The sequence below is a fragment of the Elephantulus edwardii genome, unplaced genomic scaffold (assembly GCF_000299155.1).
Source record: "Elephantulus edwardii isolate Elephantulus edwardi_28Jun2011 unplaced genomic scaffold, EleEdw1.0 scaffold00049, whole genome shotgun sequence".
In the NCBI taxonomy this organism is placed as follows: Eukaryota; Metazoa; Chordata; class Mammalia; order Macroscelidea; family Macroscelididae; genus Elephantulus; species Elephantulus edwardii.
The window spans coordinates 15,796,387-15,817,610 of NW_006399799.1; the positions used below are offsets into that span (position 1 = coordinate 15,796,387).

Sequence of the window (21,224 nt, forward strand, 5' to 3'; positions counted from 1 at the left end):
TAAGGTATTTTTCAGAAAACAAAACTGGTTGAAACTGGGCTATACTCGTGCAGCAAGTTGTTACTGGACAAAGCAATGACCTAAAATGGTTCAAAGAAGAGAATGGGACTCGGGTCAAAGTGAACTTTCCATTTGTATCTTACCTTCTGCAAAGTTGTCTGACTTGTAGCCATTATTTAGAGCCAGCACCCAACATTCTGATTGAAAATAATTTCTAGGGCAATTGGTAAAGCCACAGAAGTCAGGTGCCCATTGAGTTTATGCAATAAAATGCAGAGGCTTTTAAATTATTCACTTAAAAGCGATGTATGATAGGGTATTATGGTTATCACAAGAGTCCACAATTAAGGTTGCATAGTGGAATGTACTTGGGGCGGTGGGAGGGGTGCGGGGGGGGTTGTGTACTATGGAAGGAGTGTTTCTTTTACTTTCGAAAGAGAGGAGCGAACTGGGGGGGGGAGAGGGCTGGGGGGGAGAGAAGTGCAGCAATGAATGAATGGAAATCCCAAATCTCTGTAAATGCTCATTAAAATTATTTTAAAAGAAAGAAAAGGGAAGAAAAGCAAAGATATACTGGAACAATTAAAAAATTTTGTAAAAAAAAAAAAAAAAAGCAGAGGCTTTCTTCCTCTGCCCAATACTCTGAGAGGCTCAGAGGTAAGTTTATAAAACTGTTGTTGTCATGTGCAGTCAACTCATAGTTGACACTCTAGTCGGTTTTCAAGAGGCTGTAAATCGCAGTGAAGAGCTTGCCCAGCTCTCTCCTGAAAAGCACCTGCTGGACCTTGAATCGCCTGCCTTTGGTGTAGCAGTACGTCTCCTTAACCACTAGACCACCAGAGGTCAAGAACGAGCTTCCTACCACGGGGTCCGCCCTCCAGGCGCGGGGTCCCCAGAGTGCCCCCGTCAGGGGCGGGACTTCCGCCTGCGCTGAAGGCAAATTCTGCAGTGGGGCTGTTGGGTCGATCCGAATTTCCTGATCTCTCCCTTCTGCTTCCGGGTTGCAGCTATGGCGGTGGCAAATTCAAGCCCTGTCAACCCGGTCGTGTTCTTTGATGTCAGCATTGGCGGCCAGGTGAGATTCCTGCTGCCACCCTAAGTCTGAGCGGAAGGGGAATTGCACGGGGCCAGGCCGACAGAAGTCAGAAACCTAAGGACAGGGGCTCGGGAAGCCAGAATGTGAACTTGGGCCACTACCTACTGATCTTTTTGCTGGGGTGAGGGAAGTGAAAGGAAGAGGATGAATTTTGCCCATCCTAGCGCTCGGCTTGTGGAGAAATTAGGTAGGAGGAACCTTTAGATCATGGAGACAGGCGGGTGATTCCGATCGGCAAGGAAGGTGGGCTCCCTCGTGGTGCCTCCTGCTCCGAGAGCCTTCACGGGTTTTGACTAGGTTTTCTGACTGCTTTTCGTCGGTTGCAGGAAGTTGGCCGCATGAAGATCGAGCTTTTTGCAGATGTTGTGCCTAAAACGGCCGAGAACTTTAGGTAAGAAGATACTCCAGTTCTGCCGGATTGGCCAGGTTGGAAGCCGGTCCAGTCAACCTGGAACCGTTATCTGACCTTCTCTCTGTGTCCACTCACTACCCTGGAAAGATCTGATTCCTTTGGGCTAGTCCTCTACCCACTAGTTAATGTTTGGAGTGCTCCTGTGTCATTTCATATTGTGGGTCTGCATGGCTGGGCGAGTGGATCATGCCGGCTGGCTTGCTGGCTCCTGGGTGGTTGGCTGTGATATCTGTACCTTCCTCTGCCCAGATTAGATGCCCTCTCCGTTGTGGGATCATAACCGAGTTGTTCACTCTTCTCTTTCAGGCAGTTCTGCACAGGAGAATTCAGGTGAGTGTTAGACAAGGTTGAGTTCACGGTCTGTGACTCAGTGGTGTCTTGAGGCTGCCAAGGGTCTTGAGGAAACCACCAGCAAACTTTGAGTGCTTCTTGCTAGTAGTGACAAATGGTAAAAATCCAGAGGTCTAGCTTCACTTTCTTTTCATTATGATCTCTTCCTTAAGTTACTTTTATAAAAGCCACCTTCAGCGGAGTCTATGTTAAACTGGAAAGACCGTGATTGCCTATTCTCATTCCAAATCTTGTTTTTGGTTCTAGAAAAGATGGAGTTCCAATAGGATACAAAGGGAGCACTTTCCACAGGTAAGCTTTTGGTAAGCCATCCTGTGAGCTTGCAGGAACTCCTTCCTTGGAGGAGGATTAAGTACTCAAATCAAAGGGGGTAAAGCCAGAGGCTAAGTATTGGATCTTGAGAAGAAACATTTTTATCGACTGAGCAACTGATTTGAAGATTTATTTACTGAATGTTCTAACTCTGCTTCTACTCCTCTGCTAATTCCGTTTAGCTATTTAAAGTAGAAATGACACATTATTCCAACAGTCTTTTTCATGACCTTGTTTAGGCAAATGTAAATTTGGGGAACAGGTATACTTGGAGGCTTTATATATATAAAATGTGTCTTGTTGAAATTTATAATTGATTCTTAAAATGCCCATATATGAGTATCATAGGAGGATCCGTTTGTCTTGGCCAGCTGGAAGTGTGGCAATATGTAGGTAGCATTGTTTCCATTTTTAACCCACCTCAAAGGTCTCATTGTGGTTTACAATAATAGGTAACTTTATGAGGTTGCTTCTCAGCTATGTTCTCTGGTCCTCCTAACATTCCTGTGAGGTATAAAAGTATTATTTATCTTCTACAGGTAAGGAAATGGGAGCTAGGAAACGTTAAGTAATTACTACTACTTGTTGAGCTCTTATATAACCATGGCAGCAGACCATGTGGTCCTTTTCCCAAAAATTTATGTCAAGCACTTGATCTGCCTTTTGATTTTGTGAATATTATGAAGGTGTTCCTGTAGGGCTTCAGACCACTGCTCTTGTGACCAACTCATGCAGCCAGGTCAACTCCTGGATGCTCTTATTCATAATTATAATGACTCTGTTTCTAAACCATAGGATTTTCTCTCAGAAGTCTTTGTTCTCCCTTTCTTTTAGGGTCATAAAGGATTTCATGATCCAGGGTGGAGATTTTGTTAATGTAAGTTTATTCCTTTCATATTAAAAGACATGTAGGTTTGGGGTTTTTGGTTGTTGTTGTTGTTGTGATAGCTGCTGTTTTGACTATAGGGATTCAATTTTCAGGTTTGGGAATAATAGCCAAATTTGATAGGACCAGAGGATGGTGGTGCGGATGTCATTTCTAGTGACCTGCCTATTGCTGTTCCACTAAGTGACAAACATTCACATATTCATTGAGTCACTAGTGTTCGTGGAGCAAACTTCAGTCAGAACTTGAAATTCCTTAGTGCGCTTAAAGATGCTCAATTCTGCCAGACAGACTGAGACTAGTTAAAGTTACATGATATTTGTTTAAAACTCAGATGCAATTTATTTTCTTAAAATGAGGTAAGTCTCTAACAGTTTTATTTGTAGACAGAAATTAGGCCAAGAAAGAGAAATAGTTCTAGAGACTTGTTTCCTCTATTCACTGAGAGTCCAGTGGTATAAGGGCATCTGTCTTGTGACTTACTTGTGTCTATGTATCTCCATATCAAGTCTTAATTAACCTCTTTCCATTCTACTTTGGAAGGTGTCAGATAACCTACCTTTTTTCTTACTCAACCATGTGTTTCCCATTATCCACTCACTTCGGTGCACCAACTTTCTTTACTCATGATTGTTTTGAAATCTTTCTCTTTGCTTGACTATATAGAGTTACAGACTGGCAGATTTTGGGTACATCTGACTTTCAGATGTGTTATGTTTCATCTGCATGGTATTGTAAGACTGAGAGATTTGACCAAAAAAAATTCTGGCATTTTCTCTTTTAAAAATGGAAGATGGGAGTATACCAAGGCTGCATTACCTGTGCAATGGCTGGAATCAACTAACTATTCCCTGTAGACAGGATACAGCCTTATGACTATACTCCCAAGCACACACTTTTCTTATTTGTGTCACCTCCTCCCAGCAGGTATTTAAGTGTGCAGTGTTTGGCCACAACTAAGGGTAGTAGAACCTTTTTATTAGTTAAGAAAGACTGCCTTCTTTCCTCTTTCTTCATAGGCTCCAGTGTTGCTAGATTGTTTTAGCAGGGACAGGGCCAGCTCATTACTTAGCTTTGCCCTAGGTGCATCTGCTTACTTACTGATAGCTGCAGGGTTAGCCATTAGATGCTTCTTAAAAGAGGAAAATCATCTTCAATTAAATCGCTCAGAGAATATACTATTGGTATTCTGGTTTACAGCCAGCAGTGTTATGTGTATCTGTGTGTATATGCATCTTTCTCTCTCTCTGTGCATGTGTGTGTGAACACACTTAGGATTATACAAATCTTCTAATATTTTTTATGTAAGAATCATTTTCTTATCATTAGTCTTAGAAAACATGTTTCTAACAAACTGCTTAATATTCCAGGTGAAGGTTATTGTGTGCCATCAAGTTGGAACCAACACATAGCTGACCCTCCAGTGGATTTTCAGAGAGGGTTTTCAGAGACAATGAATCAGTCATAAAGAAGGAGAGTGCCAATCTTTCTTCTTCAGAGCTGCTGGTGAATTCAAACTTTGGGTTGGCAGCACAACTCCTTACACCTAAGCCACCAGAGCTTCCTTCCATATGAATAGTCTGTTATATTTCATTGTGTTTCAGGTCAAAGTTAATATAGCAAATAGACTCCCATTCAACAATTCATACACACATTTTACTGTGACATTAGTTACAGCTCTGTAATATGTCAGAAGGAGCTCTGATGGCCTAGTGGGAAAGTGATCACGCTGCCAAGTCCAGCACACATGATTTAAGACCACCAGCTGCTGCACTGAAGAAAGATGGACAGTTTCCTCCCATGCATTTTACAGCCTCTGACAACTGCATGGATGTTAGAATCAGCTATGAGTCAGTTCTGACTCAACTGGCACATAACAGCAATGTTTCAACTCACCAGTTCTACTCCACCTGCCTTAATTCCATCCATTAAGTTTCCCTGTACCATCTACTTCTTTGGCAAGATAGATAAGACTGTAGTTTATATAGGGGCTTAGGTCTGTGGAGGGATTTCTTCCTTGATTCTTTTGATTCTCCTCTTTCTTTGTTCCAAATGGAAAGTGAAGTTTGGTTGTATATTATATGGCTGCTTGTGAACTTTTAAGACTCCAGATGCTGTCTACCAAACTAGATGCAGAACATTGCCTTGATGAACTAAGTTACACCAATTGATGTAGTTGTCACATGAAACTGTCAGTCTGCTATTGTTGAAACTTTAATTTGCTTTCCACTGTTTGCGTGCAGTAATTAATTTTGTCATTTTCCTTTTCTGACTTCTGGAGGTAGAATGATTCAGAGAATGGGGTAGTAAATTATCTGCTTTCTGGTTTTAATGTGAAATTAGAAGTTAATTTGGTTTTTTACTATCCACTATATATGTTTAAGGAGATCTGGTGGTACTGTAGATTAAGCATGGGGCTACTTCCCAGAAGGTTGCTAGTTTGAACCAAGATTTTACTGCCTAGAAACCCTTTGAAGTATGTCTGCTCTTTCCTATACTTCCTGCTCACTATGAGTCAGAATCCACTTGACAGCAGAGGAGTGTTTTTTCTAAGTGAGGATGCATATAAGTTCTTAGTTCTATGGAGTTAATTTTGGCTTATTCTTGCTGATATTGAAAATGTTGTTGTCTACCATCGCATCCTAACTGACTGATAGTTGACCCTCAAGCAGGTTTTCAGAGGCTCTAAACTGCATGGGAGGAGATTGCCCATTTTTCTTCCATGGGCTGCTGGTGGATTCAGACCATGTGCCTTTGGGTTGGCAGCACAACTCCTTACCACTTAGCCACCAGAACTCCCTGTGAAAATATGCAAAGTTAAATACACATTATCACAACAATTTCTACATGTACAATTTAGTGACACTGATTCCATTTTTCATTTGGTGGAGCTATGCTCATCTTCCTTCTCTGAATAATTTCTCCCTCATTAATATGAACTCACTACCCATAAAGTTCCTGTCTGATCTTTTGAGTTGCTGTTTGTCAGTTTTCTCCCATGTATATAATTCTTTAAAGAGCATTTATTGTGTGTGAAGTGAAGGGAATGATCAACACAGTATCACTAAAGAAAGGGAAGATACAGAAGTATGTTATTGTTGTTATTGTGTGCCATCGAGTCAGAACCAACCCCCAACTGACCCACCAGTGGGTTTTCAGTGACAGTAAATTGCACAGGAGGAAACTTCTCATCCTTCTCCCACCAAAAGTATGGAAGGATTAATGAAAATACAGAATTACAGAGAGGAAGTGAAAAAAAATGTGATTACATTGTGAGTATTGAGATTAATATTATAGAACAAAATGTGAAAAATAAATTTCTATACTTTCCCTCAAATCACAATGAAAAAGAAAATGTAAAAATAACACCAAAACCTTTTTTACTAGTTGACTTAATCTAGTGTTCAATATGAAGATGACTTCAAACGGTATTTTTAGTTTAAGCATTAAAGGTTATTTCAATGCAGTTGTTGTTACTGCTAGGTGCCATTGAGGCAAACACAACTCATAGACAACAGGTATGAACCCTGGCCTATTCTGCACCCTCTTTACCATCTCTGATACGCTTGAGCGCATTGTTACGGTCACTATGTAAGCCCATCTCAAGAATGATGTTCCATTTGAGAACCAGCCGCTCCTAATAACATGCCCAAAATACATAAAGTGAAGTTTCACCATCCAGTAATTTTATCATTCAGTACTCTTCAATACCACAACTCAAAGGCATCAGTTTTTCTGTCATCCTTATTCATTGTCCAACTTTCAGAAGCATAGAAAGTAATTGAAAAGACCATGGCTTGAATCAGGTGCACCTTATTCTTTAAACTGACATCATTGTTACTCAACACCGTGGCGGGGTTCTTCACAGCCAGTTCCCTAATGTAACTTGACTTTTGATTTCTTGACTGATGCTATCAAGGGTGTAGATTTTAAATCCAAGCAAGAGGAAATCATTGACAACTTCAAACTTCTCCATCTGTCATTTTATTGACTATTGGCCCAGGGGTGAAGATCGTTTTCCTTATGTTGGGATGCAATCCATATTGAAGTCTTTGATCTTCTGCTAGAAGTGCTTCAAGACCTCCTCTCTTTCAGCTAACAAGGTTGTGTCATCTGCATAACACAGCTGATAAGTCTTCCTCTGATCTGATGCCACATTCTTATTAAGTCCAGCTTTTCAAATTATATTCTCAGCATACAGGTTGTGTAGGTGTAGACAAAGGATACAGTTCTGACACAACTTTCTTGATTCAAAATCATTTAGTGTTCCCTTGTTCTGTTTGGACAACTGCTTCTTGATCTAGGTAAAGTATAATTAAGTGTTCTGTGATTCCCATTCATCTCAATTCTCAATTCTTTTCCCATTATTTACTATGATCCACACAGTCAAATTCCATTGCATAATCAATAAACACAAATAGACATCCTTCTGGTATTCTCTGTTTTCAGCCAAGATCCATCTGATATCAGCAGTGATATCCCTAATGCCATGACCTCTTTTAAATACAGCTTGAATTTCTAGCAGTTTTCTGTTAATGTGCTGTTGTAGCTGTTTTTTATTCTTTTAAACAAGATTTTATTTGCTTGTGATATTGTTCAAGAATTTCCATTCTGTTTAATCACCATTTTTTGGTAATGGGAACAAATGCAGATCTCTTCCAATCAGTTGGCCAGATAGCTGTTTTCCAAAATGTGCTGGAATAAACGGTGGGCAAGTCCAGGACTGCATTTGTTTGTAGAAACTTGTCACTTGGTATCCCATCAATTCCTGGGGCACTGTTTTGTGCCAATGTCTTCAGTACACCTTGAACCTTCTTCCTTTATTACCTTCATTGGCTCTTGACCACATGCTGCTTCCTGAACTGATTCTGTGTCAGCCAGTTCTTTTTGGTATAGTGATACAGCAGTCTCAGGAATTCATCCACCCTCCATAGCTCCAGGAAGTCTAAAGTCTTTGAGAAATTTTGGTTCTGTTCTGCAGTTCCCCCTTTTGATCAGGATAGGTCTATGGAATTTTTTATGAAAATGTTCAGTAATGTTAGCTGGACAGCATCCAGTTCTAGTCTTTTGCCAAAGGAGGTAGGTTAGCCATGCATTCCATATAGACCTTCTATACCTGACTTTACTTCTTTAGCTGTTTCAAGTGATTAGAAAGCAGTTGTTTGTTGGATAGCCACTTGCAAGCTTTTAAGATCCCAGGAAGTAGCACAGAAGCATTATTAGCACATTAGTAGCACAGAACACATTATTAGGCCAATTAACTAGGATGTCTCATGAATCCTTCACTAAACCTCCAAACCCAGAAACCAAATCCCATATGATATTTGGTATCATAGCTTTTGTTTTCATCGGGTTTTTGTTGTTTGTTTGAGGTTGTGTTTTTTTTCCCCACAGGGAGGTGATTGATTTCTTTTACATTACAAATTTCATAAAGATTTTGACAGTTCAAGGGTTTTCAAGTGTAATTTATTGACAGCAATTACATTAATTGTCTGTGCATCTCTACACTTACTCAGTGTCATTTTTTTTATCAGCATTACCTTATTTCCTTACCACTTCTGCCTCTGATAACCAAGAGTAAACTTTACATGTATAAAAGAAGTCATATAACATTTATCTTTTTGTGATTGCCTTATATAGTATGGATCAAGCCTTCATTTCTCCTATTATATCAGTAGAATTTCATTATGAACATTTTGTTTATCCATTTATATTGGTAAGCATTTAGAAGAATGGTGTTGCATTCATAATAAAAAAGTCAATTTCCAGTTCTATCCTAAAATACAATATTGAAGGGAGCTCTAGTGACCTAGTGGCAAGAAGCTGCACAGCAATCCCAGATGTACGCAGTTTGAATCCACCAGATGTTCTGCTGGAGAAGGAGGGGCAATCTCCTATACCGGTCAGATCCAATTTGATGGTACACACACACAAATAATAAAATTAAAAAAATTTTTTAAAATTACAACGTTGTGAGTGATAGGATAATATCCTTATGCATACATACAAGAAAGACCTTATGCATACAACAGACATGACTATTATTTAAGTATATGCTCCTACATCCAGTGCCAAAGAGGAAGAAATTGAGAATTTTTACCAAAGATTGCAGTCTGAAATTGACCAAAGTGCAATCAGGATGCATTAATGCTAATTGGTGACTGGAATGCAAAAGTAGGAAACAATGAAGGAACAATAGTTGGAAAATATGGGCGTGGTGATAGAATTGAGGCTGGAAATAGAATGATTGCATTTTGTATTTACAATAATTCATTCACTGCAAATACTTTTTCTAAAAGAAATAAAAGACGACTTTACATGTGAATTTCACCGAATGGGCTGCATAGGAATCAGATTGACTATATTTGTGGAAGAAATTGTTGGAGAAGCTCAGTATCAGCAGTCAAAATGAGGCAGGGGCAGACTGTGGGTCAGATCATCAATTACTCATATGCAAGTTTAAATTGAGCCTGAAGAAAATGAAAATAAGTCCAGAGGAACCAAGATACAATCTTGAATCAAGCCCATCGGAATTTCATGATCATCTTAAGAATAGGTTTGAAACATTGAACACTAAATATAGAAGACCAGAGAAGTTGTGAGATGATTTCAAGGATATCACCCATGAAGAAAGCAGAAGGTCATTACAAAAACAGGAAAAAGGAAAAACTGAAAATGAATGTCAGAAGAGACTAAAGATTGAACTGGAATGTCGCACAGCCAGATCTAAGGAAAACATGTCAAAGTGAAAAAGCTGAACAGACAATTTCAAAGAGCAGCTTGGGAGCACAAAGTATTATAAAGAAATGTGCAGAGAGCTAGAATTGGAGAATGAAAAGGGAAGAACTTGATCTCCATGTTTCAAGCTGAAAGAACTGAAAAACAAATTTAAGCCTTGTGTCGCAATGTTGAAAGATGCTATGGGCAGTATATTGAATGACCCAGAAAGCATCAAAAGAAGATGGAAGGAATGCAGAGAGTCACTGTACCAGAAAGAATTGATAGACACTGAAAAATTTCAGGAAGTACCATATGAACAGGAGCCAATGGTAATAAAAGAGGAAGTGGAAGCTACATTGAAGGCAAAAAATAAGGCCCCAGGAGTCAATGGAGTATCAATTGACTTGTTTCAATTAGCTGATGCATCCTTGGATGCACTCACCAGTCTATGCCAGGGAATCTGGAGGACAGCTGTCTAGCCAGTGGATTAGAAGAGGTCCATATTTGTTCCTATTCTCAAGAAGGGTGATCCAGCTGAATGTGGAAATTATTGAACAATATCATTGATATCACATGCAAGCAAAATACTTCTGAGGATCAGTCAAAAACAGCTGGAACAGTATGTAGACAGGGAATTGCCAGAAGTTCAAGCAGGATTTAGAAAAGGCCATGGCACCAGGGAGGGATATCATTGCTGATGGCAGATGGATCCTGGCTCAAAGTAAGGAATACCAGAAGAATGTCTATTTATGTTTTATTGACTATGCAGAGGCATTTACCTATGTGGATCATGACAAGTTGTGGCTGACATTGAGGAGGATGGGAATCCCAGAACACTTGATTATGATTGTGAGGAACCTACACCTGGAGCAGGAAGCCATTGTGCTAACGGAGCAGGAGAGCACTGCATGGTTTGGAATTGGGAAAGGAGTTGTGTCTGGGATGTATCCTATCTCCCTACCTGTTCAGTATGAATTGTGTCTCAATATCAAGAAAACAAAGATTCTTAACCACTGGACCAATAGGCAGTGGATGGATAGAGAGATTGAAACTGTCAACAGCTTCATCTTGCTTGGATCCACAATTAACACCCTCAGTACGAGCAGTCAGGAAATAAGGAGACACATTGCAGTGGGAAAATCTGCAGTTAGGGATGTTTCCAAACTATTGAGTAGTGATGTCAATTTGAGGACTAAGGTGTGTCTGGTCTTTCCAGTTACTAGCTATGCATCTGAGACCTAGACAATGAGTAAGGATGATGGAAAAAAGAATTGATGCCTTTGGGCTGTGGTATTGGGGAAGAGCACTGAACAGCCAATGAAATGAATAGATATGTCTTCGAGAGGCTGAATGATGAGGCTTTGCCTCACATACGTTGGACATGTTGCTAGGAGAGGGACATGATGCTGGGAAGGGTGGAGGGTTGGTGAAGGAGAGAAAGACCCTGAGCCAGGTGGATTGACAGGGTGATGACTGCAATGGGCTCTTGTGTGTCGGGAAGTATGAGGATGGCGTAGGACAGGACTGGGTTCAGATCTTTTGTTCATAAGGTTGCTATGAATCATACTCAACTCGATGGCACCTAACAACAACATACTACATTTTGTTTCTCCATTTATATTGGTAAGCATTTGTTTCTACCTTTTGACTGTAGTGAATAGTACTGAAAGGAACATTGGTATGCAGGTCTTTTTCTGCATCTCTATTTTCAAGTCATGGATATATACCTAAAGAATAGGATTGCAGGATTTTATGATAGCTCTATTTTTATTTTTTTGAGGAATTCCCACACTATTTCCACAACAGCTGGGCCATTTTACAGTTGGACCAGCAACTGTTTAGGCCCTCGCAACCCCCTCCCTTGCCAACAGTTGTTACTTTTTATCTTTGCCGTTGTACTGGTAATGAACTGGTGTATCATTGATGGTTTGATTTGCCTCTTTCTGATGGCCAGTGACACTGCATATTTCATTTGCTTCGGTGGGCATCTGACCATCTTCTTCAGCAGATTTTGTTTTGTTTTTATTATACTAGTTTATTTACAAATTGATAAATCTTTCAATGGCTGATTTTCTCAGAAGTAGAAAAGACTGAAGCATAGTGATAAAAGCATGGAACTAAGAACAAAAATCCTCTTATCAATTCATGTTTATTAATATTAATAAATTAATGTTTTGCATTCATTTAGTCAACTAGACCAGGAGTCAGTAAACTTTGAGTAAAGAGCCAAGCCAAACAGTAAATCCTTGAGGCTTTTTAAGGACAGGATGTTTGCTTCCGCTTTGTTGTTTCAGTTTGAAAGCTGCTGCTGCTCCTGCTCCTGCTCCTGCTCCTGCTCCTGCTCCTGCTCCTGCTCCTGCTCCTGCTCCTGCTCCTGCTCCTTTTAGGCACCACTGAATTGACTACAATTTCATAAAGACACTATAAACAACATATCTGAACCTTGCCTTGTCCTGAGCCACCCTCACAATCTCTGATGTACTTGAACTCATTTTTTTCTTAATCATTTTAATGAAAGTTTACAGAGACTTAGGGTTTCCAGTCATTCATTATTGTACTTTTCTCCCTACCCACCCCTTCCCCCCGCAATCACTCTTCTCTTTGAAAAGAAAAAGAAAAATTTTTTCATTGTTATACAAACCCTCCTCCCAAGTCCACTCACTCTGCAGCCTTCACTCTGGGTTTCTGTAATGACAAGAACACCCATTCATATGTCCCTTTTAAACAGTTCTCTCCCTCATCTGTTTCAATGCAATATACATCATTCCTCCCCTCCTTTTCTGTCTTCCTTAACCCCAGTGTCAGTTCAGTTTTACAACAGTGGCCCTATGCATTATTTGTCATTTTGTGACTGAGATATTTCACGCCACATAATGTCCTCCAGGGTCACCCATTTTGTGTAATATGAGTTCCTTGCTTTTCAGTGCTGCATAGTTTTCCATTGTGTGAATAAACCAGAGCTTCTCTATCCATTCGTTTGTTGATGGGCACTTAGGTTGTTTCCAGCTCTTTGCTATTGCAAACAAAGCTGCAATTAACATGGGTGTGCCTATATCTGTTTGGGTGGCAGTTATAGTTTCTTTAGGGTAAATTCCCAGTAGTGGAATTGCTGGGTCAAATGGCATTTCCATTTGCAACTTTTTGAGAAAGCGCCATACAGCCTTCCATAGTGGTTGCATCATTTTACACTGTCACCAACAGTGAATAAGGGTTCCAGTTTCTCCACAACCTCGCCAGCATTTGATGTTTGCTGTTCTGTTAAATTTTGCTATTCTTACTGGGGTGAGATGATACCTCAGAGTTGTTTTTATTTGCATCTCGCTTAGAGCTAGCGATTTTGAACATTTCTTCATGTGTTTGTTTGCCATCTGAATGTCTTCTTTGGTGAAGTGTCTGTTCAGATCCTGTGCCCATTTTTCAATTAAGTTATTTACTTTTATCTTGTTGTGGTATGATCCCATTTTTATAGTCACTGTATTAGCCCCTCGTGTTTAGGGTCTTCTTCTCTTTGTCTCACCATCCACCTTTCCCAGCATGTCTTTTTCCAGGGATGGGTCCAAACATAAATTAATGGACTTTACCTCGTTCCACTCACACTTTATTTACAAACATCTCCAAATTACTGAGGACTAATCATTTCAGTTTAAAGACTAAGTTGTACCTGATTCAGGCCATGGTCTTTTCAATCACATTTTATGCACCTGAGAGCTGGACCGTGACTAAGAATGAGAAGAAGAAATCAATGTCTCTGAGTTGTAGTGTTGGAGAGAATATTGAATATCCCATGGACTACCAAAAGAACAAGCATATATATGTCTTGGAAAAAGTTCAGCCGGAATGCTTCATCTTACGTACTTTGGTCATGTTGTTAGGAGAGGTTATTTCTTGCAAAGAGACATTATGCTTGGAAAGGTGGAGGGTGAGCAAAAGAGAAGACCCTCAAAGAAATGGATTGACACAATGACTGAAGCAGTGGGCTCTGTTCTGTCAGAGATGATGAGGACGGCACAGGAGATGACCAGGTTCAGATCTGTTGTTCACAGGGTTGCTATGGGTTGTACTCAGTCACACCTAACAACAAGTCAACTAGCCAGAATAAGCCATAGTTTGCTAGCCTCTAATCTAGTCTGTTCAGAGATACAGAGAAAAGATACTGTCTTTTCTCCAAGGAGTTCAGTATAGTTTAGTGCAGTCCTTAGCTAGGGTTGATTATCAGAATCACTTGGGCTCCACGATATGTTTTCCCAGAACTTCCCAGTTGATTCTGATGCAAGTCTTTGCTTGAGAACTGTTAGACAGAAGTAGTTAAGACTGATAACTTAAAGGTAATTAGTAACTTGCAGCTGTTAGTGGGCTTTTGTCTTAAGTAATTTACCCACTATCCCACTTAAACATGAAAATCTTATATGAAGTAGAACTATTTACCACCACTTAAAGATGAGGAAACTGAGACATAAAAAGGAAAGGTAACTTAAAGATTTTATGTTAGACAGCCAGGCTTCAGATTTCAGATGCTATACTCTGTCTTTTCTTTCTTTTTCTTGTTGTGAACTGTCGAATCAGATCCAATTGGCACAGGAGGAGATTGCCCCTCCTTCTCCAGCACAGCATCTGGTGATCCTATACTCTAAACCTCTATTATTGAGGCCTCTCAGCACAGACTTTATAGTATTTGGAATTGTATGCAGTAAGCACAGGATGGTATAGAAGCAGAGAATAAGGGGTCTGACCTTGTGTAGGGACTAGGAAAGGTATAAATAAACATGGGGTTTACCATGTATGTGAAGGGAGGGTTAAGCATTCTAGACAAAGAATAGCTTTGATAAAATTTCTATGAGGCATAGAAGAGCACAGATCACGGTGATAGTGATAAAGAAACTGCCTAATCAGGCTGCTTCATTTCCTTGGCTTTAACATGTGTACCTGAAAATTGAGGATAGTAATACTCAATCCATTATCCATATTCATTATTCATATTGGAAATGTAAAGATACTTCATAGACAGAGTTAATTCAAGCGAAAATTGGGAATTCATGATAAGGCTAATGCTGTGTTTCATGGAACCCAAAGGAAGAAACAGAACTGACACTAGAAAGCTACATGACCCGAAACAGTCATTTCTCTCTTTTTCCTTAGTGCTGTCTACACATCTGCTGTGTTCTCTTTCTGGTTTCTAGTCTGCCGTATAAAAGATAGTCTATTCCTACTTCAAGATTTAGATGTTAAACTTTAGGAGAATGTCCTTCTTCTGAGTTCCCAGAAGAGGAACTCTAGTTGGCCCAGCATGAGTTAGGTGTCCTCCATTGAACCTCCACTTAATCTCAGAAGGTTATGCAGAGTTTATTGCCAAGAGCTCGTTCACATTTGTATGTAGTTAGGAGAGGAGGGCACAGGGAACAGGTAATAATTAGTACTATAAAGTATATAGTATACTATATGTAACTGGACACAAGAACTTAGGGATGGCACAATTATGTATGTGATCACTGATTTGCCTAGGTCTCAATCAGTCTTCCTGGGGGTTCACTGTTATACCCAATTTTTGAGGTGCCCTAGCTTTAACTTGTGGACTGCTGGGGCTTGGATTAGGATTGCTTTGATTGCAGGACAGGATCAAAGATGCATGGCTCCAAAGTGACCAACAAAGGTTAACAGTAGATGTTAAAGAACATTTAAGCCCAGAGTTTAGGTGCAGCAAGATTTTCCCTTGGGTTTTAGGAACCCTGGAGTCCCTATTATTATATTTCCTTTCTGTCTATTCCAGGGAGATGGTACTGGAGTTGCCAGCATTTACCGAGGGCCATTTGCAGATGAAAATTTTAAACTTAGACACTCAGCTCCAGGCCTGCTTTCCATGGTAAGTAATCAGATTGAACTCAAATTTGGGGTTAAAGCGATAGTTGGCTGATTTCTGGACCCCTTTTGAGACCCAGTGCTGCATCTTTGAATGAAATCAAAGGCTTTTCCTTTCTTCTTCACCCAGGACTGACAGCTGCCTCACCCAACCCCTTCTTCAGTCTGCTTCATTGTGTTGGACAGGGCCAGCTGGTCCAAAGGCAAGGAGTCCAAAGTTGAACTTTGATATACTTTTTTCTCTCCTTTGTTTGATCCAGGACTTGTGGCTGAACATTCAGTCTAGCTCAGAATCCAGCCAGTTTCCCTTTCAGGACCTGTGTTCACTCACTTATCACTGGGCTCACCACTGCTCCCTCCCAGCACCTGTTCCCACTGCCTACTCACTGGACACTCCTTTTGTTCACTCATCTCTCCTTGCTCCTTCTTGGCAGCACCTCATTTCCAACTTCCACTCACACGTCCACACACACTTGTCACAGTTCCCCCTACCCATCTCATTTACACTCCCTCATTTACCCTAGTCCACTCACCTTCAGTGCTCATACTTCCTTCCCCTATTCATGCTCCACATTGATAACATTTTTTTCAACAAGCATTTTGTTTGCATTATTTTAATCCTCCCTCTCCTTTTTGTGATAGTTACAAATAGATAGTGTTAAAGCTGGAATCAGAGTGTATTATCTTAACTGGGAAAATTTATTACTTGGAAGGATGAAAAAAATTAATGCCTAAATATAAAGAGTGTCAACTGTAAAGGCTTATTGCAATGCTGGTCTTGTGCCTACTTACTGATAAGTGTTTATACATTGGACACACAATGTATTGTTACTGTTGGATACCATATACACACAAAATCAATAGTTGAATGGAATGGATTCTCCAGGGAATGCTGTCTCTCCATTCCCACAGAGCTTGTGCCAACTCTGACAGCCTCAGGCCATCTCTTACTTGCATATGATGTTCCTAAACACATTTGTAAGAAATAAAACTTATTTTGTCTTACACTGGAGATTTCTAAGACATAACACAAAATTCCAAATTTAAGGTCATGGTTTGGTTTTTTTTTTTATTACTTTTAATAGACATTTACAGAGGTTCTGGATTTCCATTCATTCATTGCCACACTTTCTCCCTGCCCACCCCTCCCCACCAGTTCGCTCCCCTCTCTGAAAAGGAAAAAAAAAATTCCTTCATTATTATACAATTCCCCCATCCTTTTCCCCCCACCCCCACCCTGAGTACACTTCTCTATGCAACCTTAATTCTGGATTCCTGTGCTAACCATAAGACTCAATCATATGTCACCTCTAATCTGTTCTTTCCCTCATCTGTTTCAATATAATATACATAATTTATCCAGTTTTTTCTGTCATACCCCAACCCTGATGTCAGACCCATTCTACAACAGTGGCACCATGCAGTATTTGTCCCTTTGTGACTGAGATATTTCACTCAGTATAATGTCCTCTAGGGTCACCCATTTTGGATAATATTGCATGAGTTCATCTTTTGATGGTATCTTTAGTAATATTTTAAAGGTTTTTTCCTAAAAATAAGGGGGAAAGCAATAAAATAGTCACATAATTGTACAGACACTTTTGTAGGGCAGTGCTGCTGAAACAGAACTTGAAGTTGCTAATAATACAGAAGGATGGATTTAGCTCATTAAAGACAGTCTAGGAGTATTGATAATAATGTACAAAAGTGCACCTCAGAGAAAGTCCCTTTACAAAGCATTTATCACTCCAGACTATAATTATAGCCTGTTCTTTTATAGGGCATTGTTAAATATAACAACAGTTTGAAGGGAAGAAAGGGGAAGATTGGACTAGAGAGTTGAAGATTCTAATTCTTAAGAAAGACATTTTTCCTATAAAGTTCCATAATTAAAGGGTTTGTGTATATCTATATTTATTTGTACTAAGGATCTCTGGTGGTGTAGTTGTAAGGCATTGCGCTGCCAATGCAAACGTATGCAGTTCAGAAGTCACCACGTATTCCATGGTAGAAAGATGGGCAGTCAACTCCCAAGCAATTGATTGCCTCTGAAAACACTCCAGAGGGTCAGCTGTGGGGTGGTTCCGACTCTTTGGTACACAAGAGCAACATACACTTAATTAACTACAAAACATCACCAATCAAGTAGTCTCTTTACTAGCATAGCAACTTTTTCAAATTACATTCTTTTTATTACCAGTTTTATGATACTGTGCAAAGCCATTCAGACAAAGCAGCTTTATTGTATAAACACTTATTTTCCTAACTAGCAGTTACTTTGCAACTGTAATGCAGTTTAACTAGTATTGAGCTAATCATAGCAAATCATGCTTATATTTATTCCCATTGTATATACTTCCCATTTTTAAAACCTCACACCATAGGAGCAATGTACATGTTATGACTCGAGCTCTTTGAGGACAGTGGTTGTATACCTTATTAATTTCTATTTCCTGACCGCATAAGTCAAAGCCTTCTCATAGTAGGTCCTCAGTGAGGGTTTACTGGAAGAAAGCTGGCAGAAGCCAAAGTTATGGGCTGTTTTGAAAACCTTGCTCTTTGGACCATAACTGACATTGAAGCAGATATATGCACACCCATGTTTATTGCAGCTTTGTTCACAATAGCAAGGAGTTGGAAACAACCTAAGTGCCCATCAACAAACAAATGAATAGAGAAGCTATGGTATATTCACACAATGGAATAATATGCTGCATTGAAAAACAAGGAACTCATGCAATATTATTCAAAATGGTTGACTCTGGAGAACATTATGCTGAGTGAAGTATCCCAGTCACAAAAGGACAAATATTGCATGGTGCCATTGTTGTAAAAGAGGACTGACCTTGGGGTTGGGGAGAGACTGAGAAAGATGAGTTCAATAATGTATACTGCACTGAAACAGATGAGGGAGAAAACTGTTTAAAAGGGATATGTGATTAGGTATTTCTGTCATGACAGGAGTCTAAAGCAATGGCTACATGGTGGAGTGGACCTGGGGAAGGGTTTGTAAAACAATGAAAGAATTTTACTTTTCCAAGAGGGTAGTGTTCTGGGGTGGGAGGCTTGGGAGGGGAGAAATTTGCAACAATGAATGAATGGAAATCCGAAGCCTCTGTGAATTTTTACTGAAATAAAATTTAAAAAAAAAATTAAGTTAGAGTCAGGAAGGCAATGGATTTATAACTGCTCATGCTAATAACACTATATCATGGCATGGAGGAGGAATAGTGGAACTGTATCCATATTTACAATATTCTTCTTACCAAAACCATTTATGGAAAATAGGAACTGCAGTGGAACATGTATCTCTGAAGTGGAAATGATCATATTTTTAGGATTTCTAGCCTTATACTTAAAATATTATATTGTTCAAAATTATTTGTTATATATTTGTTTACATTTTCCCCTCTTTTAACAACTAGAATCTAGAGGGAAAAGACCAGAGAATGGCCAAAATTATTGGGGCAGCTATTGCAGCCAGTTTAGGGCCTGTGTCAGGAAAAGGAAGTCTTACTCATAAACAGTGCCACCCAAAGGTAATAAAGGAGGTCAGAATTGCTTCCACTGTGGAAAGCTGGGCCACTTCAGTAGACAGTGTCACAGACGAGAGCCACAGGTAGGCAAGGGTGTAGAGAGGAAGCTCCCACTCGCTTTAAGTGTGGATTTGAAGGACACATGGCCAAAGGTGGCCTACATCAGGTCCTCGTGGCTGACAGGACTGACAGGCCCCAGCTCCCAGCTGGAAACAAAGGAGGACGCTTCAACAATTTAGATACTCCCAGAAGAGCTGTGGGTGAGCATTAACATTACTGGTAAGTATATTCATTTTCTCCTGGACACAAGAGCCTACTATTTGGTTCTAAAAGCCTTCTGCGGTCCCAGCTCTTCTCACTATTTCTTAGTTGTTGGAATTGACGGAAAACCTCATAAGCAGTTCCTTACTTCACCTCTGCCTTGCATGTGGACTTCCAAGCTGTAAAACAACCCAGTGGTAGATGGAATTTGGTCCAGGACTTAAGAACAATAAATGATGTAGTTGAGCCTCTAAATAAAAAAAAAGAAAAAGAAAACCTTGCTCTTTGGCTAACATTGCCTTGAAAACTTACACAAATATATTTTGTTTCCATCAGGCAAACAGTGGTCCCAGTACAAATGGCTGCCAGTTCTTCATCACCTGTTCTAAGTGTGATTGGCTAGACGGGAAGCATGTGGTATTTGGTGAGCTCTTTTCTTATTCTATAGTCCAGGCCCCATATTTACCCAGGTTGGCAAGGCAAGGTGGGGGTGGGGGTGTCTTCCAGTGTTATCTTCCAAAGGAATATGTCTACAGACTTCACACATCAAGAGTGCTCAGTTGATATCACTGCTCTGGGCAATAATAAGGTAGAAGTAATGAGAAGACAGGGAAGATGTGTGGTTTGAGGACTACAGGAAGAAACTAAGGACCTTGTAGTTGTGAGATGACTTAAATGACATGGTACATCTGGTGAGAAAACTGGATACTAATATTAAAGAAATGCCACACAAAGACAGTGTGACACAGTGGAGCCTTGGAATGAATCAGCTCTAACTCTGATACTTATTACCTAAGGGATAGGAAGCATGTAGTAATTGGTGAGTCCTCTCTTGTCCCATAGTCTAGTCCCATATTTACCCAGGTTAGCAAGGCAGGGTGGGCATGAGAGTGTCTGGAGGACAGCTACCTGTCATGTTCTTTCTCCTCCACTGATTCTTAATTTCCTGAAGTTAGTAAGAGGATTAGATGAGATGACAATGGCTAAGAGTGGGCACTGGATATCAAAAAAGCTAAACAAATAAAAGGAATGAGTCCAGCTCATATTCTTCCTGCAGGAAAAATTATTGATGGACTTCTAGTGATGAGAAAAATTGAGGTGAGTCCTTTTCCCCCTGTTGTGGCCATTCTTTTGTGGTACTCTTTGATTAATGTTAAAAAAACTAGAGAAGGGTGGAATGGGCTTAAGTTTGTGAGACCCAGTCTTCACTGTCTCCTGTTGCACTGAGTTTGTGGAAAGAGGGGAGATCTCATTCATTCTTCCAACCTACTTCCAATGCCTCTTCTGTGAATCCTTCTTTAGCTTCTTGAAGCAACACTTGTTTACTGCGCTCTTTCCATAAATAATCTACTCTGTAATTTATTACAACGTTATAAATCATAGGCTTGATATTTTTCAAATGCTTTACATTTTCTCTTTGATCTATCTTATATGCTTTACCTGCCTACTGGGTAATATCAATCAGTGAATCACACCTACCTTACTAATATATTGTGGGTATGTGCTTTTGCTGCCTGCTGGATAATATCAATCTATAAGACCTTTCATTCTTAACACAGGGGCTGGGAGGCATCATTAATTGACTGATGAATGAGAGAGTGTCTGAATGAATGAATATCCACAGTGTTTTTTTTCTAGAATGTTCCTACAGGCCCCAACAATAAACCCAAATTGCCTGTGGTGATATCACAGTGTGGAGAGATGTAGCATAGACAAGATTAACTCAGGTAAGTGTCTTTCCTCTCCTTATTGAGAACACAGACCCCAAAGAATACAGCATGGTCTTGTGAAAAGAAC

General features: G+C 39.9%; 1 protein-coding gene across 1 annotated transcript; it reads left to right on the top strand.

Moving 5' to 3' along the window:
* Positions 1–1,009: 1,009 nt before the first annotated feature.
* LOC102856304 (peptidyl-prolyl cis-trans isomerase H-like) lies at positions 1,010–21,134 on the top strand. Its single transcript, XM_006886531.1, has 9 exons — positions 1,010–1,075; positions 1,423–1,487; positions 1,815–1,838; positions 2,106–2,150; positions 3,006–3,048; positions 15,542–15,634; positions 19,764–19,851; positions 20,485–20,525; positions 21,066–21,134. Exons 1-9 carry the CDS (start codon positions 1,010–1,012, stop codon positions 21,132–21,134), a joined length of 534 nt encoding a protein of 177 aa, XP_006886593.1.
* Positions 21,135–21,224: the final 90 nt, after the last annotated feature.

Coding starts and splice junctions, on each gene's coding strand:
- LOC102856304 (XM_006886531.1), top strand. CDS start 1,010: ATGGCGGTGGCAAATTCAAGCCCTGTCAACCCGGTCGTGTTCTTTGAT. Junction 3,049..15,541: donor AGGGTGGAGATTTTGTTAAT/GTAAGTTTATTC, acceptor TGTCTATTCCAG/GGAGATGGTACTGGAGTTGC. Junction 15,635..19,763: donor CTCCAGGCCTGCTTTCCATG/GTAAGTAATCAG, acceptor TGTTTCCATCAG/GCAAACAGTGGTCCCAGTAC.